Raw genomic sequence first — 24,984 nt, forward strand, 5'->3', positions numbered from 1 at the left:
ATATGATGTGACTTCAGACCCTCCAAGGTACAGCAGACTCAAACTAAACAGAACTAAAACCTGAAAGTTAACATTAACTGAACCTATTGGTGACCAAAGATTTTATCTGTGGTGTCCAATGTAAAAGTCAGAGGGGAAATGCCACCAGGATCTCCTTACAACATATTTCAACAAACAATGCAGACTTGAGAAAACTTTCATTACAGATTTCCATTACTCTCAGGAAAAACACTGGCATCAAGAAAATAAAACTCAGTTTCTGAGTAAAGGTTTGTGACAAGCTGCCACTGACTCCTTAAAATCTTTTGAAAACCACAGATGTCATTTCAGTGGGGGATGGCTTGGGAAATTTCTGTTTCACTGAAAAATAACCACAATGCAGCATTTTTAATGAGACAACAAAGCAAAAATTAATATAACTTCATGGTTCCCCATGGGCTGAAAGCAGCTGATTCTGGTACTGCTGCTGATTGTTACATTTGGTTCTTTATAAACTTCTGAAGTTACAGATCTCCTCCTCTCCCAAACAGAACACAAAACTTGAAGAGTAGGAATACATGAAAAATACACTCAAGTCAGGATGCTGTGAGGAAACCTGGAGGCTGAGCTGGGGCTGCAAACACAACTGCACAATGACACCAACTGCAAAGCCTGCAGAATGACCCATCAGTGTCTGAAGCCAGGCAGTGGCTATGGGACTTGAGCAGCCTTAAGCCAAGGCCTCCACACAACACACACTGCTGCCAGTACTTTGTTCCTGGCTCACAAACATCAGCTCCTGCTTGCAGCACATGTCCCACATCTCAGCTGGATTCCTGTGTGTGCCATGTGCCTCCATCAGACTAGTCTTGAGGAAATCAGTTTGATCCTCTAAAGGCTGTTATTCTGAGGGAATTGGCGTATTTTGGACACAGCAGCAGAATTTTAGCCTCAGCAATAAATAGGCTGAGCAAAAACTGTATGTTGGGATGAAGGGAAGAAACCAGCTCACTAGGAATGACAATGCTGAACTCTGCTAGGCTCATATTTGCACATGTGAGGCTGTTATTAACATCTTTTTCACTATTAACAACCACCTCTGCAGTTGAATTTACCAGCTTAAGGCCTACAATGCATTCTAGAAAAAAAACCACCAAAGCCCGGAAGCAGTGGGAGTAGCATGAAGCCTGATTTTCAAAGTTACATTTTCTAAGGCACCTTTATCCAGATCTGGCCTGTTTAAATGAACTTTCTGAAACCATAAGAATTGTAAGACACAGCAGCAGAATTTTAGCCTCAGTAATAAATAGGCTGAGCAAAAACTGTATGTTGGGATGAAGGGAAGAAACCGGCTCACTAGGAATGACAATGCTGAACTCTGCTAGGCTCATGCAAATGTATAAAGTCACACCATGTATTTTTAATACACTAGCAAAATATTTATTTTATAATGATAAAACAGAAGTGAAGGATTTCTTTTTGGTGTGCACCAGTAATTGTAGTAAAAGAATAAGGGGATTAATGGACTCTTTATACATTTCAATGACAAAAATTCATAAAGGTTAGCATCAAATTCAACTGTTCTCCATTTACAAGCATAAAACTTACCATAATACCCCCCAAACACATATATAAAGAATTATAGTTTTAAAATCTATAAAAAGTAAAAAATATACAGTCAGAAGATCTAACTCTTATTCAAATCTTTAATATAAAATTGTAAACATTTATTTACACAAAGGAAATGTGTATAACAAAATTTTGAGCACCCTTTTCAATTGGATCGTGGTTTTTGGAAGGCAGTGGATGTTGCACAGTGACACTCTCACCTTGCCTGCCCAACCAAAACCGCAGTTTATAAATAAAGCCATGGGCGGCTGGCTGGGTTCAGTTCAGGGGAGATTGGTTTTATTGCTCTGAAGCTGCAGCAAATGAAAAGCCCGAGTGCAGACACAGCCAGTGACACATTAAAGGGCACCAGGGCAGAGCCCAGCCCTGCCCATGCACCCATGTACATCAAAACCATATTTTCATTTCCATTGAACTGTTCCAACCGTGTTCTGTGGCACCGTGTTCTGTGCGCAGGGACCAAAGGCAGAGCCAGGGGCTGTTTGGATCCTGTTCACACACGGAGACCAACGGGCATTATAAGCCAGTTTGTCTGGAATCACACCTAATTTTACTCCAACAGTACCATGAAAAGGCCCTGTCATCAAACCCAGATACCTTCCTGAACAAACCCTCCGGTCAAGCAGAGCAATATCCACCTTAGCTTCCAGAAACAGTGGAGGAAAGAGCACACCTGCCTTTTCCTGGACATTTTGCTGGATTGCCTTTTTGGTAGTAATAATGCAAACAGCAGATGTTCTTTTCCTCCAATTAAGAAATCATAAGTGGATGGATTGTATTTTAACTTACTCAGAAACAAGTCTGTGTGCAAAATCTACTGGAAAACAGAGCAGATTTCACCACAACCTAAACAGGGAGAAAGAAAAGCTGAATCCTACTACCCTGTTATTTCTGTTAAGTGTTTGTAAGGGGGAGAAAAAAACAGTGACATTGAAGGATGTCACTTGAAATTGAGGTCCCAAGCACCCCCGACAGGAAGGGAAGGCACACTGGTGCAAAGTTAACCCTTAAAATTAAAAATACAGCAAACACTCCTTCCCCTGACATTGCTAGTTTATATCTATACTCTTCTAATGACACTTACCTTGGACCAGTTTTTGGTTTAACTTAACAGTAAACCAAGCTCACTAGCTCTTTTCTTAGATTGCCAGTATGAGAAAAGCTAGCATCAGTTATTTGCATCCCAACTACTTATTCTAGAAAATATCAGAAGTGTCAACAACCAAAGTCACCAACATCTTTATCTTCCCATCCAAAGACAATCTTTATGTTATCTTTTCAAAAGCTCTATGAGGGATTAAGCCTGCTTCAGTGAAGTTTTATTCACTGTTCAAAGGTGGGATCCACTGATCAATGCACATCTTTCATCAACAGTTCAACATGATAAAATAGCAAATCTGATCAACAGAGCGGAATTCATCCACACTAGCTAAGTGTGCTGGACAAACCATGTTCCATGCATATTTGGAAAGGGTTAAAGTATTAGTGTTAAAAAAAGCAGTTTTCAAAAGTGCAAATTGTCTCATAAAGGAGCTGCAGACACAGTAAAATATTTTCCTTCTTTGAAACCAATGATATCTTTCCCTTCCCTTCACCCCCTCTGGAAAAAACCCTCTCTCACAATTCTGCAATGCAGAAAACTCCTGGTGAAGCCAGTCTGTGTTGAAGGAAATTGCTTTTAAATCACAATGCTGGGTTTGGTTAGAAAGTTTAGAAGAGTTTTCCAAGAAAGTGGATTTAGAAAGGAAAGAGGTATTTGTGCATTTAAAACAAAAGCTTTCAACTTTATTTTCATTTTAAAATAAACGTTAAGGCAAGGTGGTTTGTTGGTGGATAAGGGATTTTTTTGGTAGAGAGTAAGGACTTTGGAACATTGACTGTTCCCATTGTGGTTTTTGTCCTTTCTGGGACCAACCTCACATATGGATAAGAGGTCTCCTTGGGCTGAGCTGAAGAACAGCATCTGCTTCAAGGGATATTAAAAAAGTAAATCCACCAGTCTCTAGAAAGATTATCAAACTTGTAAGCCAGTATTAAAAAAAACAAAGCATTTAAAGGGGGAGACTTCCACACTGAAGCAACCCTGATACAAGTATTCTCCCAGGCTGCCTGTGCTATTATTGCTAATAAGGACTTTCCACCTCCCAACTAAATTATTTTTTTCTCATTTTTATCCTGAAGTGACAAAGTCTTGTGCTCATTGCTAACTTCGGGGGATGAACTGATCTCAAAGGTTAGTTTTACTTTTTACAACAAAGAAAACTAGATGAGCTGTCATGAAGCAAAGCCTTCATTTAAATACAACTACCTTTGGAAATAAGTTATGAAGAAACAGGTGCAAAGTAAATGGCTTTACAATTCATGTTAAACCTACTATAGTTTAAAAGTTCTCCCATAAGAAATTCCCCCTTTAAACACAGCAAGGTACAAGCCAAGAACTGTGCCTCTCTACAACAGAGTGCAAACTGCAGCTTAAAAGACTACAATCTATGAAGATGACTATCTAGACTAACTGGCCAGGTTTTAATACTTTTTCTCATCTATTACCAGCATCTAGAAATATTTACTGTGAAGTATCACTTGCTTACTGAGAGTACAGGCACATGCTTCAGCAATGGGGAAAAGAAACAATTCCAAACATTTTGCAAGCATACTCAGGTGCATACAGCCTCTTCTCAAACAAAAATCAGAAGTTTGATGGACAGTACTATAACAGCATGTCAAGCTATGAACAAATAATTATTGCAAGTAATAGCTGCAGACTAAGCCCTAAACACAATTTGTGCAACTATTTGCGTTCTTTCTGCACTAGTTCTGTGGAATTTTTGTTTTGCTTTTAAATAATTAAAATATTTAGTCTTAGAACACTGCAAGTGAGATTTCTGGAAGGCTGGCTAGGACACAGCATTTTTTGACCTGTTCAAGTTTGCAACTCCTCAGAGACCGCGGCCAAAGCGCACTCCTCCTGCAGACCTGCTTGGTGCGCCACGACCACGAGTCAACACTCAGTGAGAAGCAGCTCCAGTCTTTTTCCCAACCATTTACCTCTAATGCCTGCAAGTCTCCTCAATGCCACAGGTTTTTTGGTCCAAGAGTTGTTTATATCTCATGAAATAATTAAAAAAAGTAGAACCCCCACCCCCGGCCCCATTTTAATGAGTTCCTAACAACTCATCCAAATCGTTCATCCACTCCTCTGAAGTCCTGTTTTTCAGCAAAGAGTCTATCAGGTCTGTGTCACCAGTTAAGTTCTGAAGTCCATTATTGCCTGACTGGCCGCTGTAGGCGAAAGGCAGCTCCTGACTGGTCGTCCTCACAGGGTACCCTTGGCTACAGTGCAGGTTTCCTCTGTTGGGAATTTGCTGATTTGGGTTCTGGTTGAAAGCATTCAGGTCTGGAACAGTCTGGTTGATGCCAGGCAGGACTTGCTGTGAGGGTACCTGCTGCTGTGCGGGCGCGTTTGTCCGCGGCTGCGCTCCCAAAGAGGACGAGAGCATCTGCCCAGAGACGGCAGCGTTCATCGAGGTCATGGGCCTGCTGGTGCTTAGGCTTACCTGAGGCATTCCCTGGGCAAACTGCTGGTTGGACATCTTTAGATGTGTCTGCTGCATGTGGAAAGAGGAGTTGGCAGTAAATGGTCCTAAGCCACTGTTTGCTTGTGTCTGGTTGTTAATATTAGGGATACCTTGGTGTTGCCAAGATGGATTTTGAGCCCCCATAGCAGCTGGTACTCTTGCCATCTGTGGCTTAGATAAGGTTGCATTCAGTGCACCTTTATTGTGCTGCTGAGAAATATTTGAGTTTGGTAAGGTGTTCTGCCCATAGGCAGCAGGAACGGCAGCGCCCTGGCCCAAGCTGCCCTGTCTCTGCATGGGGGTCTGTCCGTTGGCACTCGGGGCCGTGTGCTGGGGAACCATCTGGTTCATGCCAGGTGCCAGGTTGTACAACCCCCCACGCTGTATGTTCTGCATGCTGGGGTACTGAGACACCCCCCGCTCCTGCTGGCTGGAGCCCGACTGCAGTGGAGCAACAGGAGCGTGGCCAGGTCCCATCTGAATCATGTTCTGGCTCTGAGGGAACAGCCGAGGACTACTGGAGCTGGACTGTCCCAAATTACTGACCCCAGGCATGGCTGAAGATGACCCTGAAATACAAAGAAATATTTTGTTCATTAAATACCCCAGGCTCAACCAGAGCACAATAACCCACAAGAGAGATGCAGCTGCATTTGTATAAATTGACCTCTGCAAGCAAAACACAGAGAGCAGGAGTTTAATTAAAGAGTGTCAACTGTGGCTCCAGTTAGCACCTCCACCTTGATCTCAAACACAGATATGCCAATGTCCTAAAAAAATCTGAATACCACTTCTAAGAGTTCAGCATCACTAATTTAAAAAAAATTATGACTTTAAAGGCAGGACTCTGATATTTCTTTGTGAACAAAGGTAAACACATATACTTTGAAGTGCATGCACAATTTACTAAGCTGTTAAAAAATACCTCTTACTGCACACACACACAGAGTCAGTCATTCCCTGCATACACAAGAGTGCATCTCTTATCATACAACTGTAGGGTTGCTAGTTCTGCATTTTCCCAATTCCAGGAATATCTTCTATTTATCTAATATAGAAATATCTAATTCAGAGATTTTTGATCAAGTATCCTTTGGATTTTCATAGTCAAGTATTCACTATGTTAATATGCAGTGCTGACAGCCAAGCAAGGTGATTTGGAAAAATGTTTTCTTAGCAAACCAAATATGGTCCTTTGTTACTGCAAATTCTGAGTTCAAAATTTCTTCTTGTAGAAGAAACAGCCCCCTATTTGAGGCAAAAAAAGCAGAAAAGCTCTGTAAAGTGTAGTGCATGTAACACCCCCCACACTCCTTGCAGTTCACCAAGGGAAACCTACCTACACTAATAATTTCACTACTTTCAAAACTAAAAGTAAGCTGCAGAATTTTTCATATTTTATGATAGCTGAGGAATACTGGATCTCCATTATTACTAGCATTCTATCTGAATAAAACCAGAATTATCAAGAATAAATTCAAATTATATTGAATTAATTATCAACCAAGTACATGATAAAAACATCAGTGTCGAGGGAATGATGGGTGGCGGAAGAGTCTTACTGTGACAATATTTACAGTGAAGAGACAGCACACATATCAGGATTTAAGATGCAAAAAATAGTTGCAGTCATCATCACAAAGAAAAAATATTTTTAATGGTACTGCTGTTCATTATAGCAAAACCTACTCTATTTCTAACAGTTGTATGCCTATCTTTATGTAGAAAGGTGGCAAGATAAAAAATATTTCAGTGCAATAGTTGAAGGATGCTACTGATGCCTGTGTTAGCACACAATCCTTTTGCACTGGCATTGAGTTTTTTCAGTTCAGTAACAAAACCCAGCTGTAGCTGCACTTGACACTGCACAGGCATGAACACTGTCAGGGTGAGGGTATTACATTTCCATTTGCATCTTACCCCTTCAGTATTTATTTCTGCAGGAACATGGAGAACAAGAAAACAACATGAAGGGAAATTTCACAGAATTAATACACTACAGACATACTAAGCTGTTTCTCATACAAAAAACCCCACATAGGACACTTCACATGTAATGAAGAGAATTCAAATTGCATTCCCTTCTAAAGGTAGCAGGCATAGAAATGTTAGAGACTTTTAAACTCATCCTAGAGATGAGAGAAATAACACACCACTTATCTTTCTTTAATGAGAGCCTGAGATAGATACAGGCAGTAGTGATGTCAGGCTTCAGAAAAAAAACCCTCTCAATCTTACTATATCAAAGATACAGAGAATTTCCAACCTGCATAATGAAATAGAAGTATAAAAAAAGGCCTGTAGAACAATGAAGGCACTTAAAAATTTTACTCATTTCCCAAACAACATTAAGAATCAGAAGCTTAAGTTGTCCCAGATATCTGTGACCAGGGAAGCTGTTAATTTAATCAGAGTATAGGTCAAGAGCTTTTAAGGCACAGTGACATGTAATAAATTAATTAAAAGCTATCCAATCCAGGAAATTTGAAGACATCTTGGTTTTTCCTCCTGGTATTTTTTCTGCTATTGTTTGAACTGCCATGTTTACTCACCTGTGAACTGTCCAACCTGTTGCTGGTAGGGGTTCTGTGGCTGATCCTGGTACTGGGGCGGAGGCCGCGTCAGGTGCCGCTGCAGCTGCTGCTCCTGCTGCTGCCGCTGCTTCTCCTGAAAAATGCCCAATGCAAGATATTTTAGAAACAGATCAAGCTGTTTCCAAGGGCTATCTTGGAGAAAAACAAGTTGTCTGCATACTTTTATGCACAGCTGGTAATCAAAGGGGCTTCTGCAGCCCTACTGTCACTTCAGACTTTGTTCCCAAGGCTCAAACACAGTCAGTTTAATCTGATGAGTCACAAGGCCAGGATCTCAAAAACAACAGCATGTACTACAAGAGTTACTGCATGCATGTCTGAAGCCTTTCAGAGATTGAAAATCTGAGATGATAGTCTCCTAATCATTAACATAATCAACAGGCATTTTTCGCAATACTCTAAAGACAAAAAGAGGTACAGGTACAAAAGAGCAGAAGTGAGTGTATTAAAAAAAACGCATTTACATTTTTGGTCTTTATTTCCAAACGAATGTATTTTAGACCCCTCTTTAGAAATCAGTAAAAGTTCAAGTCAGAAATATCAAAAACTGAACATGTAAATACTTTCTAGTTCTTGTCTGAAAACATGAAAAGATACACACAAATCCATATTCTCATGTATCACAGGTTTTCCTAAAAGATTATGAAAAACTGCAGAACTAAGTCCGTAACAGAAGTCATACAAGTTTTGCAACCATTGTTTCAAACCACTTTCTTAGCAACGTGATCAAGTGAAACAAACCCTACTCATGACACAAAATAATTGTACCTCTTTAAAATAAAAAGCAGATTCAACCCACACCTATTTTATGATCAAACCATTTGAAAAATAAACCAAGCAAATTTTCTATTAGGAAACTTTGGGGGAAAATGAAATTTAAACTCTTGAGTGGAATGTAGATGTAGTGACAGTAGGCTCAGATTTTGACAGTGTTAACAGCCATCTGGTTGATTTTACAATATGAAATCTATCAGGCACAGCATTTCTGTCTCTTCCACAGATACCTTCAGCCAGACTGAAATTCTGACATAACCAAGTAGTGATTCAATGCACAACTACTTGACTAAAAAGTTAACCAGAGCACAGCAGGGGACAGAAATTCTCCTCCAAGAGTATTGGGGTAAAGACACAAGGCAGAAGCCTTTAGAGAAGAGACTGGTGCAATGTAACAAACAGCAGATACACATCGCTACCACCCTTCCCAAATGTCTCCAGCTGAGAAGCTGTTGAGACATGCACAGGAATGAAGAGGGCAGGCTGCTTGACAGAGGACCTGCTGCTTGCAGGACCAGTCAGACCTGAAAGAGGCTGACCACAGAAGCCAACAAGAGATGCCATAGCTCTGAGAGAAACCAAGAACTGCAAAACCTGGCCTGGAGAAGAAAATTAAAAAATACACAGAATGCCAAGTGAAAAGACAAATTTATAGTGGCAGGGAATGGCACTGGAGCTACCTGAAACTACAAGTTTCCTGCAAAGCAGACATCAGCAGATTCAGAAATCTTTTTGTAAAACTATATGCAGTATCATGTGTATCCAAAGGAACAAATATCAAATCAGAATGCTAACAAGACCTAGCTTGACTAGGCAGCACAAGGCCAAACAGTGTCTAAAGCTGTTCAGCTCCAAGGCAAAGCCACTCCTTATCTGGGACCAGAGTCCCAGTATCACTATAGAAAAATGGAAATTACACAAGTTAACTGTAGTTACCATAACTAGGACATGAATAAAGTATTTTCATAATATTGATATTTACTGCAGCAACATGTGCTGGCAAAGCAGAAGCAAATAGATAGGAAAATAATATTTTAATGCTATTTTTGAGATATGCTATTTATCACCTCCCCACTGTTCAGAGAGGTCTGACACCTGTTCTGTCCATTATTGTCCTAAGGAAACCTACTGGGCCACAGCTCTAGAGCTCTAACAAAGCTCTAACAATTACCATCCACCAGACATGCAAAAGCACAAACAAGAGGTCACACCCCATACTTCCTTTTCCCCCACCTGCTCTCAAAGAATACCTGTTTGTTAACATTCTGGAGAGTAATGATTATTCATCTTTGATATTTTATATTAATATACAAGTCACCAAAGATTGATTGATTTACTAAAGTATTCTAAGCTTACAGATCACATAACTTTTAGAGAAGATGTGATTTTATTGATGATTTGGGCATTTTCTTTCAGTCTTAAATAATATAATTCCCCCACAGTATTCCCTTAGTCCAAATTGTTTTAACCAAAATATCAAAAATACATCTTTACCAACAATCATACACTGCCAACCACATTTATATGTTTTGTCTACACTGGCTTCAGAACTGAGGGGGTTTTTCTGTCCCCTCTATTGAGACCTCAATTTCATCAGGATGTCTCCAGGTGATAAAAGAGCCATTGGCTAGGACTTGGCACAGCCATAGCTCCACAATCCTGCATATTCTACTACAACCTTCCCCATAAAAGGGTCTGTCATACATTTTCAGTTCAGAGGAGACTATAATTTCCTCCTTTCATAATTAAGGGAGACCTTAGAGCACTTTTAAGTACCTAAAGGGGGCTTATAAGAAGGCTGGAGGGGGAAGTTGTCTCAAAAGGGCATGAAGTGATAGAGCAAGGGGGAATCCAAGACCTCCATCTGAAGGAGGTTAGGTTCAGATTAGATATTAGGAAGAAATTATTTACTGTGAGTGTGGTGAGGCATTGGAACAGACTGTCCAGAGAAGCTGTGGCTGCCCCATCCCTGGAAATGTTTCAAGGCCAGGTTGGATGGAGCTTGGAGCAACCTGGTCTAATGGAAAGTGTCCCTGCCCTTGGCAGAGGAGCTGGAACTGAGATGATTTTTAAGGTTCTTCCCAATCAAACTATTCTCTAATTCTAAAACATCAAATGCTATTTCATGCACCAAAGCAAAGCAGCACAAATTACACAACAGAGAGCTGGCCCCTCTCACCTGTTCTGCCAGCAAATGCTGCTGCCTCTGTTCCATTAGGAATTGCTGCTTCTGTTGCTCCATGAGCAGATGCTTTTGTTGCTGCTCTCTCTGCTTCTGCTGGTCCATCAGCATTTGGTGTTGCTTCATCACTGCTGCTTGCTGCTGATAAGCTGAGTTGCTGTGGTTACCTGCCATGGTGACATTTGGAGCCTGGGCACCCACCCCAGGACCCGGGACAGAAACAGGAACACGAGGAACAGCAGGAGCAGGGTTCTGATCCTGCAGAACACAGGAAAAGGGACAAAAGTTACAGAAATGCAGTAACTTCTTCACATCTATACAGCACCAGACACAGAACTGCCAGTTTGGAGTTAGGGTCAGAAGCTCCACAACATTTAGGAATAGAGGTTTTAACTCCAGTCTCAAAGTTCTTCCCAATTTCCAGCTCAAACAGGTCGGTATAGCTCTGTGTGCTTTTTTTCAGGCATTTACAAACTGCTCTTCAAACACCCCAGATTCAGTTTATTTTAGTAGCAGTTTTTCAAACACTACATTTTATATTTTTGTTATACAAAGCATTTATTGAAATCCTGCCTCTTCTGTCAACATTTCACTCTGCAAGTGCTTATGTCTCCCATCCTAAAGCTGCTTTTTTTTAATATTAGAGAATTTACTATTTGCAGGTGAAGGGGAGAAGGCTTCCCCTGGTCAAAATGGGTCTTAAAGTATTTTTCCAGCAATTCAACCATCACCATACACCACAGACAAAAATACTACTAGAGATAAGTCTGATATTATTAGTTTTTCTTAAGTCTGCATTTTTGTCCATTTTTTGAGACTGGAACTTGGGATAAGCAAAAATAACACGGAACATTCAAAAGCTAATACTGCCCCTTAGTACCAGCAAATCCCTTTGAAATTTGACAGTTTTCATCATTTTAAAGCACAGTTCAGCCTCATCTCTAATTACACAAACAAATGTTATGTTTAATTTAAACAGTCAGCTAATGGGTTTGGCTGTTGGTTCTCACTCTGCAGTTTCATAAGGAATCACGAGCCAAATACAAAGAATGCTGCACTAAGTTGTTCTGTGTGCAAGCTTTTGAGAAATTCTCCCAAAGCTTTCATCGGTATTACTGTTAGTTCAGTGCAAGTGTGGCAGTGTAGACACAAGGTCACCCTCACATTTTTCAGTGAGGGGGAGATGTGACACACACAATCATCTCTACCCTTCTTCCATCAAAATGCTGTTAGACTGTTACTTCTGCCAGCTTTCAAAGATATTCATTTTTTTTTATGAAGCACACATTGATCTCAAATTTCTATTTGTACACCGGTGTGGTCTTTATCACAGACTAATCAGAGCTTTTTCACAGGTTTTCTGTTTTGTTGAGGGAACATATGACTAGAGTTGGATCTCAAACAGGTTTTGCTGGAGGAACTTTAATCAAATACCTTTTCAACAAGCCCTCTGCAATGTGCATTGCAGGTACATGTTACAGAATCCAATGAGTCCATACTTCCACCCACTACTACAGAAATTTTCACCTGCAGCATACCTGTAGTAACAGTTGTATACAAGGCAAAGGAGCACCATCTGGAATTTTCTGTTACAGGAAAACCTGAAGCATATGCTTCAAGCAAACAAACATTACCATTATTCATTCTTAATGATATATTTCTCTCCTATGCCATGCTTCTCAAATGCCCAGACTTAACCAATAAAAATCCATAAAACTGAAAGGCTCCACGGAACACCCAAGAAATCAGGAATGCAGCCCCCACTTCCACCTCTCTGCAAAAGTAGCTCTTTTAATAGTAAGCCAACTCTGACACAAGTAGGGACTAAAAACAAGGTAAAGAAATCAAAGCTTCTTTGAGAACACTGTGTAACACTACAGTTTTATACAAGTTATTTTAGTCAAAAGTTTACAAAGCATCTATTTATCTTTGTAAGTAGAAGCTTCTGTGAAGCACGACATAATTTGTTGCCCACAAAGTATATTAAGCTGGAAATCACACGTTACATGACCTAGAACCCAGTATTAAAAACTGTCCCCAGTGGGAAAAAGACCTCATGATTCTTGTTTAAGATTCTTGTATATAGGATTTTTCTTTTTAAAATCAATGAAAACATTTGAAACTATACCAAGGAATCTGCACTCCAGCCTTACCTACCCATCAACCTTAAATCTGCTACTGAGCAAAGGTAACTCAGGACATTCACCTGACCATGTGGCAGTCGGTAGGCAATGTTTCCAGGCTTGGGTTTCAACAGGATCATCCCATTTTGGTCGTCGCCTACATGGGACAGTGGTGGCTGCTGGCGCTGCTGGATGTATGACAGCATGGGAGTCTTGTTCTGCCCAGGCACTGCCACCCCCTGCTCACACTCTGCTTTGTAATGGGAAAGAGGTTTGGTGTTCCCATAGTCCAGCATAGAGCTTTGACTGTTCACAGGGTTCTGGTTCAAGCTGTTTTGCTGATGACCCAAAATGTTCACATGGTAATTGCCTCCAGCTCTTGGTGAGCTTTTATTTCCCAAATTAGGCATCATGAGTTTCTGATTGTTGAAGTCTGGCTGATAAACTGATGGGCTAGTAGGATTTTCCATGGTATATGGGACAGCCAGGGGACTATGGGAAGGCCCAGGCTGTTGCCATGTTGACATCTGATTTGCTTGGTGGACTTGTGAAGCTTGTTGCTGGTTCTGCAACATCTGATCTCTCTTCTGCTTGGCAGCAATCTGCTGAAGTTGATGAGCAGAAGACATTTCTTTGGCACCTCCTGCACACTTCCCGGGTAACAACACAGGCCTCTGGATGTTCTGAGAGTGGTTTGATGCCTGCATCATGGGCTGATTAGGATTTTCAGTCATTGACTGACTGGAAGGCTGGAACATAGCCTGAGAACTAACAACCGTTGTAGAAGCGGCACTTACAGGTCCAGAAGCAGCACCAATAAATGCTGAACCTGAAGAAGTAGGTCTAACCTGGGGAGATCCCAGCTGCTCTTGTTCAAAGGGTGCTGGGGAAAACTCAGTCTTTATGTTAATATCTTGTGGTAATGGAGTCTGTGCAGCTGAGTTTGAAGAATCTGCATCTTTTTTGTCTTCAAAGTCATCATTAAAGAGATCCTTCATGTCTTCATCGGGCACTGATCTATTGAGCTCCTCAATAAGTTCCTTCCATTCTTGCTCGTTCAGGTTAAGATCAGGCATCAGGTTATTCTGAGATATAGAACCCCCTGCTACAGGATTCATACAGGGAAGCTCATCTACAGGCTCCTGCTTCAGCTCTTTGTTCAAACTCAGAGGAAATGAATCATCAGCATCACCACCTCCATTCATCTGCAGGCTGGAATCTGGAAGACACTTCTTGCTGATGCCATCGAGCCCCATTGGATGTTTCCCATTAAGTTGTAAGGTATCACCAGTACCAGATTTCTTGTCAAGATGATGGAGTGGAGACACAGGGGGCATTCCATTGGAAGAACCACTCACTCCCAGACCGTCCTCCCGACGCAGTTTCTTGGACACAGAAAACACATCACCATAGCCATTCTGCTGGTCTCCATTCTGAGGGGAAGCAGCACTATCAAGCTTTCTTTTCACAGTCTCATGGAGCTGCTGAAAAAGAAAAGGAATATTTTAGTTACGTAGTTCTATGTTACACAGATCTGGATTTTTATTTCTTACCAGAACATTGTCTTGCTCTGAACAAAATACTTCAGAAAAAAAAATATCAAAGATTGCATCTTTGTTTTGCTAACATTTTGTTTTACAAGTCAGCACGAGATTACTTCCTCACTATAATCTCTTACAAAAATTTTTCAAAAAACATTTACTACTTTAAACAGACACCTCCTCCTGCAGACAAAACTAGAAGCTGCCAAGTACTCTGACAACAAAAAGTTGAAAAATGGCTGTGAACTGGAATATGTTATGATTTTTCCTATTCAAAAGGAGAAAAACATTAAATAATGCTAAGAATCAAATTTCAGATGAGAATAAAAACCTGTATTCTATTTGATGTATGTACACATACAGTATAATTGTTCCATGAGACTCTCATAAAAGTCTCACATTTAAATATTTAGGAAAAACGACTAATTCTCTTGTGATAATATCTTTTAGAGAAGAACTGTGTATATAAATTTTGTACACAATCACACTTTTGGCACTGAAGCAAAACCAATTTGTCACTTAGCGACCATTGCTTCACACTTGTGGAAAATGAAATTCAGAGTTCAGCCAGTTCTATCACAGCAGAGCAAGTTCATTCCATTCCTCTTTTCTCCTGAAGTATTTGCCAGCTGCTCTGACCACCAGAGCCCTAAGCAGCTCCACAGTTGGCCTCTCACAGATGGTGAAGGCACAGATTCTCTTTCTCGTGGTGCCACCTAGAAGCGACCAGCGGCTACAGCAGCAGCTTCACAGCCAGAGCCTGAGCACCTTTGTTCAACTTCTCCTTCTTGCCAGCATTCTTGCAAATATAATGTTCTTTCTATTGACCTCAAAAGCATCTGAAAACAGAATTCCTGCACACATCAAAGGTGACTATAAACTTTTCCTTCCCTCAGGTGTATTCTGTAAAAAAATCTGAGCTTTGCTGGTGCTGGAACGCTCCACCAACGCAGACAAACCTGCAGGGCAGAGACGCTGCTCCAACAGCGTGGGGAGCTGGAGGAGGGAACTGCCATCAGCTCCCAGCCTGGGTCAGACACCCTGGTGCATCTCAGCAGGACCCTCGACAGGAATCTCCACCAAGAGCCACCCATCTGAGGTGCGGGGTCACTGAACAACAGCCCTCTAAGAGGGCAGGAAAGCAGCTCGTCAAACAAACCTCATGACAAGGATGGTTCTTTTCATATTACCTGCAGTGTTCACAAGGCAGTCCACTAACCCCTGGGGAAAACTCTATCCAAGGAAAAATGGAAAACCTCAAGATCTCAGCACTCAAGCAAGAGGCTGGATGCTGGGCCAGCATAAATTATCAGAAGAATTTTACACATTTGCCTGAGCAACAGCATTCTTTGATTTACAGACAGAAGGACTGGTTCACAGTTAATTGTTCCTATTTTTTTTAAACCGTCTACAGTGAGCTGATCTTTGGGGGCAAAGAAACCCCAGACCATCTGTTTAATTCCTGCACAGGTAACAGCAAAAAAAACCCCACTATTTGTTTAATGCTTGCATAGGTAACAGCAAAGCCTTATTTTTATCTGTGGGACAGACTCCAGCTTCCCTGGAGACTGTGATCTTCTAGATGGCTCATGGAAATAGCAGCAGAATAGCAAGATCAGCAGAAGACTGAGTAGGATGAGGTGAGGTGTACATCTGGAGAAGAGGCTGGAACTTGAAATCTCTTGATTTGAACATCAGGTCCTTAGTTTGGAGTAGCAGCTCTCTAGTGCATTTTTCAAATACCAACTCGAAAGAATAACAGAAATTTTGCTTTTTTGTAAAAAGACAAAACAACAGAGAGCAAAAAACCTCAACTCCATCACAACCTTTGGCTTTCAGCGTTTCCCATTGTTTACTTCATACTCCCACCAGGAAAACTGAAGCTCAAGGTGGATGAGTAACTTGCCCAAGGTTATATGATGAGTCAAATTACTCAAAGTTTGGGAATGGGTCCTCCTTAATTCTAAATACTTAGGGAAAAACCCCACTCCTGAAAACTTACATCAAAATAATGGCTTCGTTTCGTGAGCTACACTCACTGCAGTCTAGAAAAAGACACAGACCCCTAATATCCAGCTCAGGAACTCTCAGATCTCTATGGATTTTAACAGTCATAACACTCAGATATCTGATCCTTGGAGACATTTTGACTGTAAGTTGCTTGGGACAAAATCCTCCTTTCACCTAAAACTGTATTCCTTTGGAGAAAAAAGAGAGATTAAGTTCCTCCCCAGTTTGTCTGTGTCTATCCAAATAATCTGGTCTGAGGGGAAAAATAACAAGCTGCATGTGAGATACAAGTCAGACTGCAAGCTATCTACATATCAAGCTCTCCAACAGAGTTCTCAAGGCAAGAAAAACCTGTTCTCTTCTGCCAAAACTCATGAAAAAAACCAACCAACAGATGGATGAAGTAAAGCATTGCTTGCTACTCGCTAAGAAACCCCCTTCAGCTTTAAGTGTTTTGTTCACTACCTGTAAGGCACATCCTGTAAGGCACAGTGTTCCTCCAGTATGCTGTCCATCATTTCCTCAGCAGAATCAATCCATTTTATTTGTAACACTGAGCCAATCATTTCCACTGTCACAAGATCAGATACAGAAGTGTCCTCTCATTTTCTCAGCCTATTCAATTTTCCAACAAAAGATGAACTTTCTAGATCACTGCTATCTAGCGATGCCTAAAAATATTACCCCAAAAGCATTTATCTGAAGGATTTATACCAATATAGGAACAGTGCAAGGCAGGGGATGTGAGCTGGCCTCAGTCCTTTGCCCAGGACAGGTCAGAGAGTTTGTCAAAGAGCCTGAGGGCCACAGGCTGCACCTCCTCCATCACCTGAGCTGCATTTTATTCACCTGAGCAGAACACACAGTCCTCGACGTGGCCATAAACACTTCCTTGGCAGGAGCACACATGCTCAACTGTGCATTCCTCATGCACAGAACACAAGCTGACAAAACCCAGGTGGCATCCATGACAACAAAAGGTGTCCAACACAGCAGCCTCTGGCCATGGAACTCACACACTGACAAGGAGACAGGCCTGCAATGCCAGAGATGGATGCGTGCCCAGGCAAATGACAAAGCTTCCAGCAGAAACAGAGAGCACACAAAGCATTTTGATAGATTCAATCTCTGTCTTAAACCCACCAGCTTTACCACAATGGTGCTCAGCCCTACTGTGGTCTCACTGCAGGAGCAAATTGACTGACTTCATAAAAGCTGTCCAAGAACTACAACAGAAGCCCAACAAGAAACCAGAAAAGTTTGAAAACTTAATCTATTGCTTGTCTGTTAGCACTGGCAGAATTCAAAACTTCAGAGGCGAGGGCACTGCTCTCTTACTGCCTTGGTGGGAAGGGGCATGAATCACTGATCAAAACAGTGGTACAAAGTTGTTCTGATTGGTTTTGTTGGGGTTTTTTTTCAGATTTTTTTGTTTGTTTGTTTGGTGTTGACTATTTTGGTGTGGACTTAATACCTGAAACTAGATTTAGATAATAATCTGAAACCAATGACATTTCAATGCATTAGAACTTAACAGGCATGAAAATTTAGATCACATTATTTGCTTGAGAGCAAAAACCCTTTACCATTCAGAACAGCTAAACTGAGAACGGTCAGCTAAAGCCCTTTTGCAAAAATCCAGTACTTTGCTATACTTGGAGACCTGCAACTGAAGATGGTAAATACATATATATAACACAAACTGTATGCAGGTTTCATTTAAAAAAAAAAAAAAAAGCCACCTCATGAACATGGCAGAAAAGAAACTTCTTAAAAATCTGGTACTCATACTGTGTCTCTCAGGCTCTGTAATGTTCTTATTTGGCTTTTTAAAGCATCTGTTACAGAGGTTTAAATATTCTTACAGGATTTAGTAGAGCTTTAATCTATTGTATTTCATTTCAAATTAGTTTATCATTTCAATATCAGAACTAAGTCTACAAGAATTTGTTCTGATATACAAGCAAGAGAAACATAATGCTGGACATTTTCAAAGAAGAAATGCCATATTAGACTACAAGCATAAGAAAAAACTAGCTCCAATATGGCTCCTAGCATTCTCAACTAGAAGGGGAAACCAGATGAGAATACATCCATGGAAGCACCAGTATTGCAGCACAGATAAGCCCCCATGTACCACAGTTCACAGCAGGTGCTCTACAGACACTGATTCTCCTCTCCTGCCTCACTAAGGACAAGAGCAACAAAGATGACAACTCCTTAAGCTGGAATAACAATGCAAATACCAGACATCATAGTGTATGAATTTTGGATAGAAAACATAACATTCTGACTACACCCCATAGCAAGAAGTCCCCCTTTACTGTGCATCTACCCTCAGCTTCCAAAGTAGCATTCTCCCTGCAAGGAAAGCATTTTATTACCCAATGTGTTCCTGCATTCCACTGTGCTTTCAGAACCAAACTGCTGGACTCTTTTTTAATTTTTACTTTAATTCCAGCAGACTTTTGTATTTGGGTGACTGCCTGCTGGAGTGAAGAAGGGCTGTGGATAGGCATGTCTATAAATATCTCAAGCCTGCATTAGTCACAAGGGGCAGCTTCTGCTACAGGAATTGTTCTGCTGAATCAAAAAAACTCCTGTGCCTTCAGCTGCAATGCCGGATCCTCCACCTCACTTGAACTTAAACAGCAGCAGCAGCAGCTCAGTCACTCCCAGATCCTTACAACTTAGGAAACATCACTGCATATCTAACTAATCTGGTAAGGGAAATGTTTCAAACATAAAACAATACCTCACAGAGAATTAAAAGGAGACAAAGCAAAACCTGTCTGAGTTGTTGGGCAACAAACTATCAGACTTGTCAGCAAAAACAAACAATGGTAGCAAGACTACACTGCACCATGGCTATATATAAATAACATGTAAATAATTTGCTATCTTTGTGGTAAAACATAATTTCACAATTTAACACCCCTATACCACAGCTTACACAAAAATGAGGTCTTCTGAACAGTTAGAGTACCAGCCCGAGCTTTGTTAGTGGAACATCATTAACACTTGTCAGTACACTATGGGCAATCTATTCCCTTTAATTTATTACTTTAGGTCTTTCAACCAAGAAACAGTGCATTGCCCTCCTTGGACTTCAATTTCATTTAAAACTGTTTACTTGGTGCCTTTGCTTAATTTAGTATTTAACTAATATTAATGCAAAACATCTATCACTCCCAAATAAATGCTGCTCTTCAGCTTTAACACAAAGCCTTCTCAAGACAGGCCACTGACTCGACTTCTGTGCTCATTCCAGAAATACTGTTTGTGGTTTTGTGGCAGTCCTAGACAAAGCAAGCTCTCTGCACAACAACTGCTCTCAGGTGGGGAAAAAAAACCCAGTAAGAAACAGGGAGCAGCTCTCCTTCCAAGACACCACATCATAAAACAAGGAGTGGAGATGAAAATCCAGATCTTTGCCATTCTCCTCATTCCCATGTCAGTGAAACTGCTTCTGTTCAGCTCAGCCATACACTGCCTTTTTGTCTACCACAGAAATGTAAGGAAGCCAACCTTTCTCTTGCAGAGAATTTAAACACCATTATTTGATGAACTTTCATGTATCAGAAGCAGGCAGAGAAAAAAAATGTTCTAGGAGACAAGCCCCATCTCTTCCCAATATCCCTGTTTCTCAAAAATGGAAGATTAACAAAGCAAAGACATTATCCAAAGATCAAGCACCTTCTACTTTGAACACAGCCTTAATAATGTCATGTTAAAGAACAGAAATGGGAAGTAGATGTCAACATTTGTATTTCCCATTAAATAATGGTCTGGAAGTTTTTTAGAAGCTAGAATGTTTTTCAACATTTTTCTCAAATGAAGTGCAGGCCTAAGTGATGCACAAATAATCCAAGGTATTTCTGTATCAATGCTGTATTCTCTCAGTTTCTGTAGCTCAAATTTTACAGTTGCTAAGTAAGAAATCAAGGAAGAATCTACCCCTTACTTCTGCCTGTAAGCAAGATCCATCTAACTTCAGGATCTAAACCAGATCAAAGACTAATGGAAGAGAAAATATCTGATTTTGTCCACGTGACAAATCACACAAGACACTAAGGAGGAAGTGGTGGTGCCACCCTGTTCCCTGTGACTATTGTGGATTTACAGAAGGTGCTCTGCAGCACAGCACCCAGCAGTGCCCACACCTGGGGCAATGCAGCTTCATGTCCTACTGCTACAAGAGCTCACAAAAGCCTTCACCTTTACATGAACTGCTCTCTCCTTCAGGGACCAAAATAAATGCTTCACTAATGGTCAACATAAAGTACCAATTTCCAAGAGCAGATTCATATGCAGCTTCACAGAAAAATCTGGACTGTTACAGCAGCAACAGCTGATATAATGCATGTTGCACTGAGCTAGCAGCATTCTTTGGAAAGGATGTGTCCAGGACGTTTTAAAAGACAGTTCTGGTGTTCATCCAAACTTTACTGAACACTGGAAATCAAGCCCATATCCTTCCCATTCAAAGCAGTCTTGATAATGGCAACACGATGGATAGAGGTAAAATACCAACCTAGAGAGAGACCTTCTGGGCCAGAGGAAATAAATTAGCAGCAGAGGTGGTATTGTTGCGTTTTTTTCCAAGACGTGAATTACTAAGCAAACCAACTTTATACCCCAGTAACGAGGTGATGAATCAGCAGCTGCAATTAAGCTCACAGTCATGGATCCTAGGAAGGAAACAGCAGGCCAGCCCGGGGAAGAGTCATTCATACACTAAACCCCTCTTCTGTTGTGTAAATTGGCCACTGGCAGCAGCTTCCTGTACAAGGGCTTCCCCCAAGATGTGCAGTGCTCTTCAGAACCTACTGCTGTTGAGAGCCCTCATTATAATGGATGCTAATTAGATCAAATCCACATCCAAAGTGATTCAAGAGAAACAACACCAATGAATTAGAGACATCTTTCTTTCAGAAGATCAATATGAAGTAGTGTGGCTGCAGTTTAAGCAACAGGATTTGACATGCTAAAGAGCCCTGAGTGTAATGAAAATACACATTATTAAGGGGTAGAGCCCCATATGCAAAAAGCCCAAGAGCCCAGCAGGAAATAAACAGAACTTCCACCAAGGTTTTAGAAAATAAAAACCGAGTTTGAGTAATTTTTGTTTTGACACAAGTTTACATTCAAGATCAGTCTGCTAAACAACAGCTAACTGTAAAGTTTTGTAGAATCAGTGTCAGGAATGCACAAGGTTTCCTCTCTTCCTCAAGTACCCTTCTGTAGCAGCCCTCTGAGGTGCTCTAACTGTGTCACAAGGACCTCAGTCTTCTCAACAGTCAGCAAGTCCTCGAGTCTCATAGGTGTATTAGCAAGAACAGAAACAATTCAGTCAAGTAACACTTTCAGTTTATCTTGTAAAGACTACAAACTGCACCCAGGCTGCCTAGTGCTGGTCACAGTAAAGATGACACAGATAAACCCCCTTCAGTATTTCACATTATGTCCTGGACACTCAAGCATACATAAAAGCTCTATTGTGATTCTATTTTAAAAACAGTAGATTAGGTCCAAGACACAGAGAAGTATAGCCTCCTTCCTTTCTAATCCAATCAAATACACAGAGAACCCTAAAAATATTATTTATTCTATTTATTAACCTAGGAGTATCTTTGTTTACCCAGTGTCCCCTTTTAAAGACACTCAGAGTGCTACTGAATCATTTTCATGCAGGCCACCATTTAAAAATACCTGATTTTAAGGCAGACAGGTATTAGGACAGGCAGCCTTTAAGAGGTTATCCTACTAACCTACATTACTGACACATTAGCACACAGCCGTATATTTAAAGGGCCCAGAATAAGTTAAGCAACAGCTATCTTGATATACAAACAGGGCTATGTGAATATGTCCCGACAACCAGAAATGCTAGAGAAGCCAGAGAAACATTAAGATTTTGAGCTAAGCCAGTTTTTAATGGGTGGAGTGGGATTCTCATAGTGCTCACACCCACTAGAGTGAGCGGCAAACAAGCAGCTGCCTTTCCACTGAAATTCTTTCCAATATGAACCAGAATTAACAGACACATTGTCTTAAAACTTCCCCCCAGTAGTAAGCATATCCTTATCAAATGACTCCACAAAATCCTGACTGACCCCAAACTGAAAACTTAAGCAAGCAAACAAAAATCTAAAGGCACCGCAGTATTAATACCCCTCTGACAGTTTCTGCAGGGGCATTTTAGGTGAATTAGCCAGAAATATGATTCACAAAATACTCGGAATGATTCAAGCATCACAGAAATCCTGCCTCTACCCCTACCCCACCATGCCACCAGCGTGCAGAGGTGACGAGCGAAAACAAAACAGCCCTTATCGGCTGCGAAGTTGTAACACAGCAGACAGGGCACTCCGCAGAGCAGCCCCAACCCCAGCCCTCGAACCGCAGGCCACCACACCAGCAGCGAGAGCTCGTTTTCCTTCCCCCATCCCGCTCCAGACGAGAGGTGCCTGTGCCAGCCGGGCACGACCGCCGGTCCCTCCCCGGCCCCGGCACCCGGCCCCGGGCGGCGCTTACCGCGATCAGGGCGCTGCTGCGGCCGTGCTGCTGCTCTCCGCTCGCCGCCTCGCCGTCCAGCCCGTTGGCTCCGCTCCTCTCGGCGCTCCCCGCGGCGGCGGCGGGCGGAGGGGGCGCGGGCGGCGGCGGCGCCGGGGGCGGCTGCCGGTGTTTGCCGGCCCGCTTGGCCTTGGCCTGCAGGCAGCGCTGGTGCAGGGCGAAGGTTTGCTGGCGCTCCAGCTCCAGGCGCTCCGGGGACACGGCCTGGTAGCGGGACTCGCAGGCGCTGTGGTGCCGCCGGCAGAGCTCGATGCGCCGGCGGAGCCGCTCCATCACCGCGCTGTGCCGCGGCACCACGAACTCCGCCATGGGGCAGGGGGGCAGCACCATGGGCCGGGCGGCGAAGGGGCGGCCGCCGCCGCTCACCGGCTGCTCGCTCCGGCGCCCGCCATGGCGAGGCCTCCGCCGCCCCTCCCGCCGGCCTTACCTGCGCTCCCCGCCGGGATCGTCCCGGGTCTTTCCCCCCGCCCGGCCCGGCGCCCGCTCCTCTCCCCCCCGCCCCACTTCCTCCTTCTGCCCCGAGCCCGGCGCCGCTCCGCTGCCCCGCTCTCCCTCAGCTCTGCCCGCCTCGCGGAGCCCAGCGGAGCCCGCCGCGCTCCCTCCGCCGCCGCCCTCAGGCGCAGGCCGGCCCGGACCCCCGGCCCCCCATTGTTGTCCGCGCCGCCGCCATCTTGAAATTGTTTTTCCCCTCCAGAGCCGAGTTGAGAATAAATGGGCGGAGCTTCCTGGGTGGGGGGTACGTCACGGCGCGCGGCGCGTCACGAGCCGTGACCGACTCCCCTCCCAGCCAATAGGAGGGCGCGGAGGCGCGAATTAAGCAGCGGAGGCGAGCTGGGGGCGGTGCTCGGCGCCGTTTAAAGGAACAGGTAGCGAGGGGCGGAGAGGAGGCGGCCCAGCCAATCAGGAGGCGGAAGGCGGGGCCTCGGGTGATTGACAGGGAGGGGCGGGCAGGAGCCCGGGCGCTGGAGCGGAGCCCAGCCCGGCCCGGCCCCGTGTCCCGGGCACCGCTGCAGACCCCGCTCGGCCCCGCAGTGACAAAAAACCGCGAGGGACACGGGTCACCGCACCCTCACCCTGCTGAGGGCTGAACCAGCTTTGCTAATTAGACAAAGAAAGCCAACCAGATTTAAGTTTCTTTATTGATTAGTTTTTACATTTTGTTTTCAAGTTGCTTCTACAAGTACCTGTTTGAAATGGACATGAAATCACAGTAGTTGTATCCAGCAACACTAAAAAAAAAAAGAAACCAAAACAAAAACCCAATCAACCAAAAACCCCTTTCACAAACCATGAGGCAAGAGGGGTATTAACCATCAGTTTGGGTTGAGCAGAGCAGCCACAAGCCCTACATCTGTACCCTCCTCAGTGGAGGAGCTGAGTTTGTGAGGAAGGAGTAAGGAATGGGTAAGAAAAAACCATGGACATGTACAAGTCGTCATTACTTGCAAGAAACCCTCCTCAGGCACAGGAGTCAATCTCAGAAGCAGACATTGATAGCACAGTAGAGAGGTCACAGCCTCAAGCTGTGACAATTGAGTACTGAGCAGAGCCAGCGAGGGGAGATCACACCCAGGGACGCTGCTGGAAGGGGTTAGTGGGTTAGATGCACCCTGCCCTATCACTGCCCCTACCAACCACTGGCTCCAGGAGAAAAGCTGCTATTGGCACTTCTGCCTTGTGTGTCAGAGCCCACGGGTTTTGTTTTGATTCACCATTTCAGCCCAACACTCCCCCCTTGTCAGATACAGCACCTCAAGCTCAGCATCATCCTTGTCAAGAGCTGCCACCCTTGGCTGCACAGGCACAAAAGGCCCAAATACATGTTCCAGGATCTGTAACAGTTCCAAACACAGTTCACAGGTTACAGCCAGGTGGAGTTTCACTAATCTAAAAAACACAGCTATGCTTTATGCACTGAGGATAAGCAGGTAGCTGTATTTTTCCTTCATGATTTTAAAAACAAGAGCAATTCTAAGGTCAAACTCAGGCACCCAAGCCAGA

General features: G+C 42.9%; 1 protein-coding gene across 1 annotated transcript; it reads right to left on the reverse strand.

Moving 5' to 3' along the window:
* Positions 1 to 1,394: 1,394 nt before the first annotated feature.
* Positions 1,395 to 23,313, reverse strand: MAML1 (mastermind like transcriptional coactivator 1). The gene is made up of 5 exons (XM_066560295.1): positions 22,945 to 23,313; positions 12,940 to 14,340; positions 10,731 to 10,991; positions 7,736 to 7,850; positions 1,395 to 5,752 (listed from the first exon to the last, which is right to left on the reverse strand). The coding sequence occupies exons 1-5, from the start codon at positions 23,311 to 23,313 to the stop codon at positions 4,761 to 4,763; spliced, it is 3,138 nt and encodes a 1,045-aa protein (XP_066416392.1). The 3' UTR covers positions 1,395 to 4,760.
* Positions 23,314 to 24,984: the final 1,671 nt, after the last annotated feature.

This window comes from Molothrus aeneus, chromosome 15, assembly GCF_037042795.1.
Source record: "Molothrus aeneus isolate 106 chromosome 15, BPBGC_Maene_1.0, whole genome shotgun sequence".
Taxonomy (NCBI): domain Eukaryota; kingdom Metazoa; phylum Chordata; class Aves; order Passeriformes; family Icteridae; genus Molothrus; species Molothrus aeneus.